This window comes from Capsicum annuum, chromosome 1 (assembly GCF_002878395.1).
Source record: "Capsicum annuum cultivar UCD-10X-F1 chromosome 1, UCD10Xv1.1, whole genome shotgun sequence".
NCBI lineage: Eukaryota > Viridiplantae > Streptophyta > Magnoliopsida > Solanales > Solanaceae > Capsicum > Capsicum annuum.
The window spans coordinates 119,740,350-119,754,012 of NC_061111.1; the positions used below are offsets into that span (position 1 = coordinate 119,740,350).

The window sequence follows — 13,663 nt, forward strand, 5'->3', positions numbered from 1 at the left end:
GGCTTGTTTCCAAGTATGCTTGCATAAGAATCAAGACAATTAGAAAAGGAAGAGAGGTTATGAAAGTTAGTATAAATTTGTAACAACCTCTCATATAACTCTATACAACCTCGTCTTTTTCCACTCTAGAGTTGTGACATATCACACCCTTACTCCTCTTAATCTTTTATCTCTCAATTTTATTAGAGTTCAGACAAATGCCAAGGATCTCTTGTAAAGGGTTTAGAGATCCCTTCAAATCTAACTTCAACGTTGGTGTATAAGGAGTGGATGTGTTGACTTGCATGTTCAACTCCTTAGAACCAACCTCATAGGGAGTATCTTGCTTTGCCTCCAAAGGAAACCCCTTAGGTTCACCTTCTTGATGAGTAGCTTTCCTCCTATGGATATTGACTTGATCTTTTCAAGTTGTCAAGAGAAATCATTGAAGAAATCATTCAACTCTTTCCTCAAGAAAGCATAATATTTCTTCAACTCGATAGTGGTTGCACTTGCGTTTACTTTGTTAGGGCATAGTGGAGAAAAGATAAATTTCCCTAGGAGATCCAGATGTAATAGTACCATCTGGTGTATATGGAAGTTCATGACTTTGGAACCATAGAATTTTAGAACATATTTGACAAGCATCCATGGACACCACATCACACCAAACTGCCTCTAGATGATTCCTAAGTAAAATAAGTACCTTAACTCTCCTATCAACTGATTCCTAAGTAAAATAAGTACCTTAACTCTCCTATCAACCAAATATCTTATTCGAGTGGCAAAAAAAAACTTTTGGAAAGAAAGACAATCAAGCATGCTAACCATTAAAAGGATTATAGAGTTGAGAACACTATAATCATCCATCACAACTTTAAGCTATGCTTTCCCACAAATGATTAATTTTGTTTCAAGAATTCATTTTTTCGGAATATGCATATTTTGAAACATTGAGTTCACTTTACTTTCATGACCTATTTATCCTTTCATTCTACCTGCAAAAACTCAACAAACAAGTTAGTAGCAAAATTCCTTACACCTCTCGTATATGGAGTCTTTCAACTTTTTTTGTCCAATCAATTCAAAGGTCACTAATTCTATGTGGATGATTGAATTTATTTTATGGAAGGATGGACAACTCAATTAAAATTGACGGACTAGAAATTAACAATCAAATAAAAATAGACAAACACAAGAAAAAAAATCAAACTCAAAAAACTTGATAATATCTAGTAGAGTAATCTACTAATTAAAATCCAGTTATGAACCTAAAAGAAGGTAAAATTAATGAAAATAAAATTATATACCAAGATTTGAAATAAAAAGATTAATTGGAAAAAAAATTGATCGAAATAAATGGAGAAAATGCTGACGGTGAAGAAAAACTTACAAAAATAGATGAAAAATGGATTGAAATTTACTGGAGCTGGGCTAATGCAGGCTCTGAGTAAGCAGGACAACTAGCAGCATCCTATTCAACGCGAAATTGAGCAAGAAATTTCCATTTTTCAAATTTTCAGGTTCCTTTTTTCTACTCCCGTAGGCCCACAAACACCTTATATTTTCTTTGTCCTTTCTTTTTGGATCAAACAACACATTTTTTAAGATTCTTCCTCAATAACATCTGAATTTGATGAAGAACAACATGAACACTAATAAATTTCAAAAATTCATAACTCGCTCAATTTAACTTTGATTTTCATGATATTTTAAACAGGAACTCTTTACAACACTACGAACAAATCTCAATAATTTTTAGCCCTCAATTTCAGGAAGAAAATAAATTTATTTTCACCATCTTCAAGCTATGAAGAATACCATGAACATCAAGAACATTCAAAAATCAACCTCAATTAAACGAGTCAAAAATCAACCTCAATTAAACGAACTCCGATTGACATAAAATTTTAAAGACGAGCTCCTTTCGACACCACAAACAAACTTTAACAATTTTAAGCTCCAATTTTAAATCAATTGCTCTCAAAAATTAAACTCAGCTGTAATTTTTCAAACCATAAAGAACACCATGAACATGATGAACTCCGGTGAATTTTAACTTTGTTTTCCTTCAAACTGAAGATCCAAGCTCCAATTGACTAGAAAAACAAACCCTGATACAGTTGAACCTCCAATTTTGCCTCAATCAACAGACTCACTTCACCTTCTTCAAACTTTTTCAAGCTCAATAATGGTGAAATTTTGAAACACCTCCAAATCAATTCGAATTTCAAATGTAGCCCCTAAACACTAAAGAAGCACAAATCTAGTGTTGGAAACTCAACTAAAAACATGAATTGAATAAATTTTTTGATTTCAAATTTTTTATCCAAAAAAAGATTTTGATACGCTTTTAAGATTTATGAACTTAGTAAGCTATGATACCCAAATGATAACAATCTCATTCGAGTGATCAAAATCAATATCAAAATGTGAAATCCAACAACACAAACATAAGAAGAGATAAGAAGTTGAGATGAGAGAAATAGAAGAAATTGATATGAGAAACAGAAGAAACAAAAGGCCTAATTGAATCCTCAAATAGACCAAGGGAGACAAGAACTTGGCTATCTAGAAACAGAGAAACAAATTTGAATCCACAAGAACTTGGTTATCTAGAAATAGAGAAACAAATTTGAATCCACAAATAAATGGCTCCATATGAACAATCAAGCAAAAGAGTTCTAAACCAACCATGGGAATCCACCCATTACTAACCTAGACTTAGTCACACTAAACTAGACTAAAGGGATTCCACCCCAAAACACTCTTCAAGAGTAATGTTCTCAAATTATCAAAATTTAAGAATGAAAAATGGTTAAGGCAAGCTAGCCTATGAAATTAGTTGAGGTGCGCACAAGTTGGCCCAAACACCACGTTCATCAAAAAAATGGGTTAAGACAACTATTTATAGTTATTCTCTTTACAAGAATAGCCTATCATAAAAATAGCCCAAATTCTATTTAAAAAATAACCCTCAAGGCCCTTCTCGATTGTCCGAATTGCATCTTGATCGCCCATGTCCTTGTGTATTTATTGCTCCATGTCTTCCTCCAGGCTCCAAGCTAACATCCATATATGAAAGTCTCTCCTAATGTACTGCATAAGATCCTTCCAAACTATCATATGGCTTTGTTTAGCTCAAGACATGGGTCTAGCACGAATTGAGCTAACTGTGCTCATATCAATGAAGGAGAAAAAACGTAGAGAAAAAGAAGAATGGCAAAAAGATAAGGTAAAAGAGCAAAAACGCAAAAAGCAAAAAAGAAAAATGGCAAAGAAGACAAAGAAGAAGAAAAAGAATGGGGAAGGAAAATTAATAGAAGAAAGAAGATGAAGAAACAGAGAAGGGAAGGAAAAAAGTTTGAAATATAAAATATGAAGACAGAATATATTTTGAATATTCTAATACTTGTTCTCAATGTCGTACAAATTAGAACTAAGTCCCAAATTCACTTAATTAACTTTGACTAAGATCATGTTTCCCTCTCATTTCATTCAACTCACATTTATCCCTTTTAACTCATTTTTCCTGATAACATAGCATTAATCATGAAGATTATGGGGAGGTTAAAGCGTAAGAGTTATATCCACAATGATGGTATAATAGTAATTTATGACATAACAGTAGTAATTCACATAGGTGTTACGAAGCACAAATAAAGAACAAACGACCTTTAGGTGATGTCCGACAAGGAAATGGGTAGTTTGCACCCATGCTACAAACAACCCCTTTTGGTGTATAAAATTTTGACAACCCCTCTAGGTTTTTATATATAAAAAAGTGTACTTTAGGCTCAGCTCTAAAATTGGATATGAACACCTAACTCTATTTTTTCTCGCAGCAGCTCAAAGAATAAGAAACATGGGAGAATTAAGATTCAAATCACATCTGTGGGGAAAAACCCTAGTTCTTTCTTTTCATTTGCTAAGATTTGGTAAGCAAAATTACTTAATGTATGAGTTGGTGAGACATAGCAAATATCCGAAAAAATATTAATGTGCATGCACGCTACCCGCAGTGTACAATTAAAGAAAAAGGAGAAGCAACGTAATACCAACATTCATTAGCATTTCAAAATGCAAATGAAAGAAATGACGCAATATCAAATGGGGTACTAAATTTTGTCAGGAACTCGCATTTTTGTGCTCAAGAAGATCAAACCATTAAAAGAACACACTTCAGCCAAATATTGCTTACACGTTAACGTCAATAGTGCTGGTATCTCTGCACTTATTTTACTCTATAAGATTCTATAACAAATCAAACCACCACTTGTCTCCACTATTACTCGACCCATTCTTATGAGCAGCAGAAGATAAGATCTAGCTTTATGCCCTGCATCAATAAAGAACCAGTCAATCTATGGCCAGTTGTAGCTGGAAAAGAAAAAACAAATCAACTAATTTGACAGAAGGAAAACATAAAGGGAGCACAATTTTTGGTTCTTTCTATTTCCTTGTGAGTTGTGAACAAATATTCAAGTTGTAAGCATAGGCTAAAAATAGCATACTTATAGACTAAGTTGCTCAAACTCTCCAGAAATGTTGCCACACCCGTGTCAGATCCTTCAAACATACACTATTTTTGGAGGATCCGACACGCACCCATAGACATATTTGAAGAGTCCAAGCAACTTAGCTTACAGGCGAACAACCCAACCCAATATTAATAGCAAATCCATTTATATCACATCCAATAGAGCTAATTGCATCGGGATAAAGAATCTGAATGGGAGCTCACTGAAGATAAGGAAAAATACTGCAGGGAAGGGAAAATGGAGTTTAAGAGCTAAGCTACACTTTGGCTCTTTTATTTCTGCACTAAGAAAAATTACAATGAAATGAAAACATCTTATTTATAAACCTAGCTAGTAGTATTAGACAAGCTAAATGCACTAACAAGCTAAGGCACACGTAATTTTGCTAAAATGAGCTTAACTACCCTTGTCCTCAAGGGTGTGATAATGTGAAAACGGAAGACCTAACACTGCCAAGATCAAATGGAAATTGTGAGAAGTCACCAAATATAGCAGTTCTTGTCTTTGAATCAATCTTGGAAGCTGTAAACAAGAGCATTTCCCAATTGAAGCTTGGGTCAGTTTTTTTAATGCCGGCACCATTCTCTACCAACTCTATAAATCATTTTGATAGACCCAAAACCCTCTATTTTTCTCATATAATCTCTCAGACAATATGCTTATTGTACTTTCTTCCAATGATAATAGGGTCTATCTTCTTGGAATCTTGTTTTCAATTTGCAGCACTTCCACTAACTCCTTGCCGGCAACTTCTCTGACCAGCTCATATAGCTCTTTTGGAGATGGCTTGATTGCATCAAGCATTTTTGGCCTTCTGTATTTATGCACTAAAGTTTACAGCATTCTTCCCAACATCTATAGCTCCAAGCCGACTTGTACTTGAGAAGAAAATCATAATATCCCTCAACCAATAATATTGCATTCTTGATGTCTTCTGATAACAAATCCAACTGTAAGTTCTCCATTTCCGGAATTGTTGGCTTTGCAGTAAACTTATCACCAATAAGACCAATTTGAACTCCTGCTATAACTTCTGAATCTGGTAATTCTGACAAAGCCATGTCAATACCAGTAGCCTCGAGCATATTTGAAGGGAAAACATGGTTCCTGTAAGGGAAAAAGATCAAATTCACCCCACTACTTTCGTAAATTGGCCAACTTTACCTTCTTCATATTATTGCTTTCGAAAATTAGCTAACTTTACTTTCTTCATATTATTGGATCATATTTGGCCCTGCTGTTAGTAAAGTTTTAACTTATATCCCACATTGGATGGAAATGCCCAAATAAACAAAAATAACCCCTTTTTTTAATAAAAGGAAGAAAAAGTATAAAATTTCCACGCTTCTAACAAAAGAAATTGTTGATTGAATAAAAATATTGTATTTTGGGAAGAGAATTGTTGGAGGAGAGAGGAGTCAAATTTCATGCAAAGACTATTGTCTTTCATGGCACAGGGACTGACATTGATCGGTTGTACGAACAAGACTTTGGTTTAATGTGCAGCCAAACAAGCTAGACTCAAAAAGGCAAAGGATGAAAGTCAAGGGGGTATATTTGTTTGGGTCTCTGTGGTTAAGATGGACCGGGACAGGTAGGTGTGTGCAATAATGAAACCAACGAATAAACCGAATAGATAAGAATGTTATTGGTTTATTGTTATTGGGTTAATGGTTTCTGAATCGTTTTATAAAAAACTTTATTGGATTATTGGTTCGGTTTTGATTTTTTTCTTATTAGGTTATAAGGTAAATCGATAACCCAATAAGAATACACTAAATTACTACTTTACCCATACTTGAATTTTATATATATATATATATATCTTAATTTCTATATAATTTCAAACCTATTCAATATCCTGAAATCTATTCAAACTTGAAGGTTCTTATAAATAACGGAAAAGGGCCTGAAATGCCCTTCAACTATCTGAAATGGTGCAAAAATGCCCTCCGTCTACCTATTGGGCCTAAAATGCCCTTCATATCTACCTATTGGGGCTATTTTTCCCTTTTATTTAAGAAAAAAATTATATAATACCACAACTTATCTTTATTAAACTATATAAAATTTCTATCATTTTTATTAGTACTAACCAAATAAATAGTGCACAATATCAATTTTTCGTCGTTCTAAATTGATCTGATAAACAAAAAGAAAAACAACATAAATAGCCATTTTTAAAAAATTATTACATATACAAAACCATATTAGTTGATTGTCAGATGTAGCATATAAAATATTTACATTTATAATAGATTCTAATATATAGAAATATAATTATATATTAAATTTCCACATTCATTTTTACATACTATATCAAAATTTTATGTTTTTCATTTTCATTGCCTGCTTTCACGATGCCTCCATAAAAATATATGGTATATTTATACCATAAAAATTCATGGTATATGCATATATTATACAAATTATATTTATATCATAAAAATACATGGTATATTTATACCATATAAATTATATTTATACCATAATAATACATGATATATTTTAGATATAAAAGTTTATACCATGTAATACTGAAAATACATATTTATATTTAATAAATAATTTTTTAAAAAGTAAAGTACTTTCGACATAGTGAGATATACCATGAATATTTATCTCATAAATTATATCAAAATATAATAATAATCTTGACTTTGACATAAATATAGCTATACAACAAAAATACATGGTATATTTGTACTTCCAACATAATGATTTTTATTCCATAAATATTTATCCATAATAAATTATGGTTAATCCATTACATTAGAATTAAAAATATACGATAGTAAAATAATACTAGATGATTAACATACATGAAAACAAAACGAAACATACATTTGCAAATAATGGAATACTTAGTTTATTTTAAAATATTTGAATTTTGAATATAAGAGAGAAAGATTTGAAAGCAGTGATTATCTTTTCCACTTTTAATTTAAAGATTGAAAATATATCTCTTAAATTAAGGTGAATTGATAATTAGTTAAAGCATTAAATTAGAAATTATAATTATCTTTTCTGATTTCTTTAAATGGCTATATATGTAAAAAAAAAAAAACTTTTATTTTTGTAATATTGAAAAAGTACTATTATTTATGAAATTATGTTTTAAGAATGGTCTTTTCATGTAATTTGCCTAAATAAAAGGGCAAAATAGGCCAAATAGGTAGGCGTGAAGGGCATTTTAGGCCCAATGGATAGGTGAGAAGGGCATTTTAGACCCAATAGGTAGACGAAAAGAGCATTTTAGGCCCAATAGGTAGACGGAGGGCATTTTTGCACCATTTACATAATTGAAGGGCATTTTAGGCCCTTTTTCGTATAAATAAAAACACATCATGTAGGATTTTGACTGCAACTAAGATTTAGTTTTTTTTTCATGTTAGTTGATATGATTTCTATTTTATGAGTATTTTTTTATCGGTTAAACCGAAAATCGAACCGTTAAGGATTAAAAATCGATAAACTGAAAACCAATAAAAAATAACTAATTGGTTTAGTTATAAGTTTAGCATATTTAAAAAAATTGGAATAATCAAACCAATAATATATAAAATCGAACCGACTATGCACACCCTAAATAAAGGTAAGTTAGTGGTTATGTTTCTTTTTTTCAACAATGGGTTATTTTTGTTGATATGGCCATTTCCATCCAATGAGGGGTATAAGTGAAAACTTTACTAACGGCCGAGGTCAAATATGACCCCATAGTATGACAAAGGATAAAGTTAGCCAATTTTTGAAAGTAGAGGAGTAAATTTGACAGACCCGTTTTCCTTTGGTTCAGGTCGGAATAACCTCTGATAGGCCTCCCCTGTATATTTTAATTCTCACATGCACTACCGGTTGCTACATTCCATATGATCCTTTTGCTCTCTAGATCACGAAATGTGCTCTCACAATCGCTCACGTTTCCAACTTTCCTGTACATATCAACAAGTGCATTTATAACAGTCTTGTTACCCTCTAACACTAGCCTTTAGCGTGAGGTCATGGACAGACCTTTTCGGATCAAACACTTTCATCTCTCTGCAAGCATTACGCACACTTGAAACCATTGTTGATAAGGTAAATAATTTTATCAACGTTTGGGGAAAATCTTAGTGTAATTGATAAAGTTGTTGTCATGTGATCAGGAAGTCGTGGGTTCAAGCCTAGGGATATGTAAGGTGAGGTTGCGTACAATAGACTATTCCGGTCTAGCGCTTCCTCGGACCCCGTGCATAGCTTTAGTGCACGAAGCTTTTTTTTTTTGTGTGCGCGCGTGGTGAGGGGAGGGGGTACAAGCCACATACCAAAAGAAGAGAACCTACACCAAAATATGGCTCTCAACAAAAGAGATCCAATCCTCTATATAAATTGGAACCTCGCAAGTACACCTTAAAGAAACTAGAGACAACACTAACTCTTTGATTTTACAAAATCAAGTTCCACTCTTTCAAAAGCCCTCTTATCAAGGCCTCATTCAATGTACCCGGCATGAACCATTGCATCTCAAACAAATTTAGGGCCACCCTCCATAACCGAATAGCCACCCTACAATGCAAAAGCAGATGATCTACACTACGCGTTCACTTTAACACATAAAACAGCAACTAACATAGGCGATTCTCCTCTTTATCGGATTCTCCTCTTTCTCGATTCTCCACTGTTAATATCACACCCCTTGAAACCATGAGATCTATTGGTTCGATCTTCTCCATGTGTGCCTTAAGTGACACCATAAGAGCCTTGCATTTTGGATCAACAAGAGAGGCCAAAAACTGATGAGAGAATTAACTCTAAACTTGACGGTCCTTTTCTTTTCCTTTGCTCAGCATTAGTTTCAGCAGCAAACAGAATAGTTGGTTTAAATCCCCTGTAAGACTCCCATATACTGCTAGCTTCTGCAACGTTCAAACCATCATCAATAAGGGCAAGGGCATGCTCAAAGATATTTCTGGCATTGAATTGCCAGTCAATGGATATGCAGAGACTGTTTGGTCAGGTTCTTGAAAAAAGCTCTAGTGACACCACAAAGAAACAAATGAATAGTCAGACCACTCAAGCTCATATAGCTGTGCAATTTCATGAAAGGCACAAACCCAAGATCTTCAAGAAATATTTCCTTGGTTGGGTTCAAATGCAGCTCCCTCATCTCACCATACAAATCCAAACCGTTGACCCCCAATCCATTCTATGCATTACCATTTACTATGTTGCTCGGACTCTTCAAAATGTCAATGGGTGTGTGTTGGATCCTCCAAAAGCGGTGTAATTTTGTAGAATCCAACACGGGTGCGGCATCAAAAGTGAAGAGCCTGCGCAACTTAGACCATTTATTATCAAATGCCACGAATTCATGTCTTGATCTCATATATGATAAAGAAATTTAAAGGAGCTTGTCCAGCTACCGTACTTCGAACGCATATTGACAACTTTAAAGGAGCTGGCAACACATTGATCATAACCACTAACTTTCCACCACTTAGAAGATCCTGCAAAGAATGATCAAGCTGTACCATGGAGTCACTCACAGTTGAGACATTATTCCATCTCTTATTGTCAGCTCGATTTAGTTTGTGGTGCCATTGATTCTAAATTAAAGAGTCCAAAGGAAGGGGGCAGTATGATTAGTCAGTAGTGTTCTCAGTTCTCACAATCATCACATCCCAAGCAGAAGTCAGTTCAAGACTTATCATGAAAATGCTGAAATCCCAATCTCAGTGTTCTAGGCAAGCCGATAAACACCAGAAACTAGAAATGCTAGAAGATGGTCCTGAGCCAAATCCTTTCACAGAAACGGATTTTTGAGAAATAAGGGTCGTTTGGTGACTGGATAAGGCCCAAATTAATACATGAATAACCAATTAATTTTATACATTGTTTGGTTTGTAAATAGGATAAAAATTATTTATGTATTAATTTTATGCAATGTTTGGTTGGTAAGTTCCAAATGTTGTATAAAAGCTATTCATGTATTAATTCTATACGATATTTGGTTGTGTTTTAATAATCCTACAAAATTAATACTCACATAACTTAGGGGGAGTAGGAGATGGAATAAGTTATACATGGATCAAAATAATAAATAAAATTACACATGTACCCCTATCAATTTACTTTTAAAATGTTTTTATATGGATATATTTACAGAATTACAGTAGAAGTAGTAATCATGTTAATTGGAGAACATTTAAACCTCCACTTTCTTCTGTTTGTTTTTTTTTAAAAACAATTATACAATAGAATTTTATATTATTCTTTACTTATTTATTTGTAATAATATATATTACAACAACAAAAAACCCGGTGTATTCCCACACAATGGGGTCTGGGGAGGATAAAATGTACGCAGTCCATACCACTACCTCCGGAGAAGTAGAAAGGCTGTTTCCGATAGACTCTCGGCTCAAGACAGAATAATAAACAAATTCATAATAAAGCATGAAACAAGATGGAATAACGGAAATAAGACACCCACAAAGTAATACCCTACACTAACGAACCAAAGGCAACCCCACCCTCATAACCCCCCCACCCCACCCCAAAGCTCTCCTAACTTCTAACTACGCCCCACCCACTTGCACTAGCCTTCTATCCTAATTCGCATCCTCCAAACCTTCCTATCTAGGGTCATGTCCTCAGTAAGTTGTAACTGCTCCATATTACGTCTAATCACCTCTCTCCAATATTTCTTCGGCCTACCCCTACCCCGCCTAAAACCATCCAAAGTTAATCTCTCACACCTACGAACGGGGGCAACCATGCCCCTCCTCATCACATGCCCGAACCAACTCAATCGAACTTCCCGTATCTTGGCCTCCACCGAAGCCACTCCAACCTTCTCCCGGATAGTCTTATTCCTAACTCTTATCACCCCTAGTAAGCCCACACATCCAACGCAACATCCGCATTTCCACCACCTTTAATTTTTGAATATGGGAGTTCTTGACTAGCCAACACTCCGCTCCATACAGCATGACCGGACGGACTACCACTCTGTAGAATTTGCCTTTAAGTTTGGGTGGCACCTTCTTATCACACAACACTCCCGAGGCAAGCCTCCACTTCATCCATCCTGCCCCAATACGGTGGGAGATATCCTCATCAATCTCTCCATTTCCCTAAATCATGGACCCGAGATACTCAAAACTATCCCTCCTACAAACAAACTGGGAATCCAACCTTACTACCACCTCATTCTTCTGCCTCAAGTCTTTAAACTTGTATTCCATATACTCTGTCTTGCTCCTACTCAACCTGAACCCTTTAGACTCAAGGGTTTGTCTCCAAACCTCCAATTTATCATTCACACTTCTCTGCGTCTCATCAATCAATACTACATCATCAGCAAAAAGCATACACCAAGGCACCTCTCCTTGAATACGCCGCGTCAACACATCCATCACCAACGCAAACAAAAAGGGGCTAAGAGTCGATCCTGATGCAACCCAGTTAAGACAGGGAAATGCTCTGAATCTCCTCCCGTCGTCCTCACCTAAGTCTTTGCTCCATCATACATGTCCTTAATCGATCTGATGTACGCCACCGAGACCCCACTCACCTCCAAGCATCTCCAAAGAGCCTCCCTAGGGACTTTGTCGTATGCCTTCTCCAAGTCGATAAACACCATGTGTAGGTCCTTCTTCCTTTCCCTATACTGCTCCACCAGTCTCCGCACCAGGTGAATTGCCTCCGTCGTCGAGCGACCAGACATAAATCCAAACTGATTCTCCGAAATAGAAACTATCCTCTCAACCTCCACTCGACCACTCTCCCAAATCTTCAGAGTGTGACTCAACAACTTAATACCTCTATAATTGTTGCAACTCTGAATGTCACCCTTGTTCTTATATAAAGGAATCATGGTACTCCATCTCCAAACCTTGCGCATTTTCGCAGTCTTAAAAATGTCGTTAAACAATTAAGTCAACCACCTTAAACTAGCCCCACCAGTAAACTTCCAAAAATCCACAGAAATCTCGTCAGGCCCTGTCGCCCTACCCATTCGCATCCTGCGAATAGCCTCGCTGACCTCCCCCTTAAAACGCCTACAATAGCTGAAATCACAACACCCCTCTGAGTGCTCCAGCTCCCCTAACACAATGTCTCTATCCCCATCATCATTCAAGAGTCTGAAAATACGACTGTCATCTTCTCATAATATGAACGTCCTCCACCAGCACACTACCATCCTCCCCCTTAATGCACTTCACTTGATCAAGGTCACGACCCTTCCTCTCCCTAGCCTTAGCAAGCCTATACAACCTTTTTTCCCCGCCTCTCTCCTCTAACCCCGCATACAAGCTCTCAAACGCTGCCGTCTTACCAGCCGTAACTGCTAACTTAGCCTCTTTCCTAGCTAACTTGTACTCCTCCCTATTTACCCGCTTATCCCCTTCATCCTTACTCTAAATCAACTTAGCATACGCCCCCTTCTTAGTCTCCACTTTCTTCTTTACTTCTTCATTCCACCACCAGTCCCCCCGACGCTGACCAGCCCGGCCCCTCAAGACACCCAACAACTCTCTAGCAGTCTCCTTGTGTAATACCCCGTACTTCTACCTAGCTTGAAATCATCTCAAAAATGTTAGAAACTTACTTTGAATACGAATCCATTTTTGTACACGTGGAATTTTTAAGATTTTCACTTTTTATCATGTGGGAATTGAATTAGCTTTCCAACGATACCAATTTCGTCCAAATCCGATATCGGAGTAAAAAGTTATGGACGTTTTATTCAGAGCTGTCAGAATCGCCCAAGTGCGACGGCTAGGTTGACGGACCGTCAATCTAGCGACGGACCGTCGCATAGACCGTCATAGCCAAAGCAATGAGTCAAACTTCTGGATAAGGTGCGACGGACTGGTTAACGGACCGTCACCCAAGTCGTCGCTATAAGGCAGTGAGTCTTTTTTTGGTCCACATACGATGATCGAAACGACGCACCGTCGAACCAGCGACGAACCGTTGTACGAGCCGTTGCAGGTCCCGTTCAGCGAATTTAAGTCGTTTTTAAAGGGTATTTGGGTCTTTTTCCACCCGTTTTAACTCCTAATTATATCAGACCAAGGCTCATAAGTTCATTATTCATTCACAACATCAAATTAGGGTTTCCTCTTAAAGATAATCCCCAAGAACAAGATCCAAAT

General features: G+C 36.0%; 1 protein-coding gene across 4 annotated transcripts in view; it reads right to left on the reverse strand.

Moving 5' to 3' along the window:
* Positions 1-4,024: 4,024 nt before the first annotated feature.
* Positions 4,025-13,663, reverse strand: part of LOC107877923 — a 36,196-nt gene continuing 26,557 nt past the window's right edge. For 3 of the 4 annotated variants that reach the window (XM_016724735.2, XM_016724753.2, XM_016724743.2), the window contains one exon: positions 4,025-4,318. In XM_016724735.2, the coding sequence (XP_016580221.1) occupies positions 4,224-4,318 (95 nt within the window). In that variant the 3' untranslated portion in view covers positions 4,025-4,223. Of the gene's footprint in view, positions 5,628-13,663 lie in introns of all 4 variants that reach the window. The other variant, XM_047407142.1, reaches the window with a different exon arrangement.